The sequence below is a fragment of the Triticum dicoccoides genome, unplaced genomic scaffold (assembly GCF_002162155.2).
Source record: "Triticum dicoccoides isolate Atlit2015 ecotype Zavitan unplaced genomic scaffold, WEW_v2.0 scaffold63166, whole genome shotgun sequence".
Lineage (NCBI taxonomy): Eukaryota > Viridiplantae > Streptophyta > Magnoliopsida > Poales > Poaceae > Triticum > Triticum dicoccoides.
Window position 1 is genome coordinate 1 of NW_021287646.1, and position 2,028 is coordinate 2,028.

The 2,028-nt window shown below is 45.8% G+C and overlaps 1 protein-coding gene across 1 annotated transcript; it reads left to right on the plus strand.

Annotated features, from left to right (window-relative positions):
• The first annotated feature begins 378 nt into the window (after positions 1–378).
• LOC119347290 lies at positions 379–1,810 on the plus strand. The gene is made up of 4 exons (XM_037616129.1): positions 379–472; positions 578–761; positions 1,108–1,286; positions 1,361–1,810. The coding sequence occupies exons 2-4, from the start codon at positions 588–590 to the stop codon at positions 1,539–1,541; spliced, it is 534 nt and encodes a 177-aa protein (XP_037472026.1). The 5' UTR covers positions 379–472; positions 578–587; the 3' UTR covers positions 1,542–1,810.
• Positions 1,811–2,028: the final 218 nt, after the last annotated feature.

The following is a 2,028-nucleotide window of genomic DNA, read 5'->3' on the forward strand; positions in this document are numbered from 1 at the left end:
ATTAACCTGTTTTTGAGAAATTTGAACAAGTTCATGAATCAAAAAAAATTGTGGGATTTTATTTTTATGAATTTTAAAAGTATGTTCAAAATAATTAAAAATCATGGAATAAAAAATTGTTCACGAATTTTAGAAAATATTTACAGACTTTAATCACGAAAATTTAGGAAAAAGAAAGGGAGATAAAACCAACCTTTTTCATTTTTAGGCGAGAGAGAAAAAAACCAAATACTTTTTTCGTTTTGAGTTGACAGAAAAAAAAAACCCAACTGGACTTAAAGGGAGGGGCGTTCTGCCCGTGGGCTGGGCCTGGCCTGCTAGCGGGGCGGCGGGCCACGTTCGTTCGTTGGATGACGATGGATAAAAGAAAGAGAAGAAACCCGAAGAAGAAATAAAGGAAGGCATTTTGGTTCCCCATCGGAGTTGGCGAGCGGCGGAGGAAACCCTAGCCTACATCAGAGAAGAAGACCAGGTGCGCGCCCCGAATTCCTCTCGCCGATCCCGCGATTCGGAAGCCAGGCGTGGGGGAGGGTCGTGATTCGGCGACGGGCTGCCCCTGATCCGTGCTATTTCGCAGGCGGCTACCGATGGCGGCGCTTCGAGTCGCGGCGAGGAGGCTCGTCGGCGGTGGCCAGACGCCGGCGGTGGCTGTGGACAAGGCGCAGCGCCGGCTCTTCCCGAGGCTCTCCCAGGTCGGCCGGGCTAGGTCCACCACATCCTCCGCTGCTGCTGCCGCAGACAACAATCTGGCGGCGGCCAAGGTACTTTACCCCCGTCGGCTCACCAATTTCATATCTTTTTTGTGCGATTGCTTCTGCAACCTGGACTAGCTTATGCTGTGCTAATAGCTCGTTCGATAATCCAACTCCATGTTTCGCCAAACAGCCAGGGCGTCTCAAAATTGAATCCAGATCTTGTGTTTCCTCAAGAAAAAGGAAAAAAATAACAATTGTTTTCGACCTGACAAGATGCATAATCCGAGGACCGAATAGCAAAACCCTGTTTCTAAATGCTTTGATCCATGGACCAGCTAGTACTACTGTTTTCCCGTTGCATGATCATTTTTGTAGGAACTCATCTTATGCTCTACTGCAATCTGCAAAGCAGGGCTGTGAAGATCGGGAGAAACTCCTGACAGAGATCCATAACATGACAGAGGAGCTGTACGACAAGGTTTCGCATGTGCAAAGGTTCTACAATATCCCTGGTAGGGAAGGCCAAAATATCAGTCGGCTGCGCGAGGAGCTTGCCACGCAAGTGGGGCCTAGACCCGGCGATGACTCGTGGTATGTATGATCATCTTCTGTTTACAAGATTTTTGTGGGGTTAACAAGTTATCTCCTCTGAACCCTATCTGCAGGCGCATGTTACGATTGATGCATACATTAACGTATTACGGTGGATTTGCGTCTTTTATATTCACCACATATGTGCTCACAAGCATGGCCATTGGTTCGATCGTTGAATTGGAGCCAGATGAAAAGCAATGGATCAAGAAGAAAAGAGGGGAGGCACGCAAGCAAGTGAAACAAAATGATTGAGAGCCATGTTTATGAATGGTAAAGGTCCAATAAAAGGTTGCTAGTGTGTTCTTGCATGAACAATCATCGATCGCTTTGTATGACCGAACTAACTGGTTAGTACCAAGTTGTCTAGATGTTATGCTACATCTATTTAGTGTCTCCCTGTTCTATGTTTGTTGAAGATATAGAAATAATGAGTTCACAGCTGCTGCTGATGTTGCTGCTTAAAGGCTGACATGTAAAAAAAGTTGAGCTGTAGTAAAAGCATCTCCTGGGGAGCGTGATGACGTGCAGCTCGCACAACATTGGGATGGAGAACGGGTACTCCCTCCGATCCAAAATAAGTAGCTTAGTTTTGAACTAAGCAACCTTAGTTCAAAACTGCCACACTTATACTATGGATCGGAGGGAGTAGTAATTTTTGTACCACCATAAAGAAATTAATAAAGTTGCTCTAGGCCAGCCTCACGTGCTAAACACCAGCATCTTGTGTCTTAATCTGATT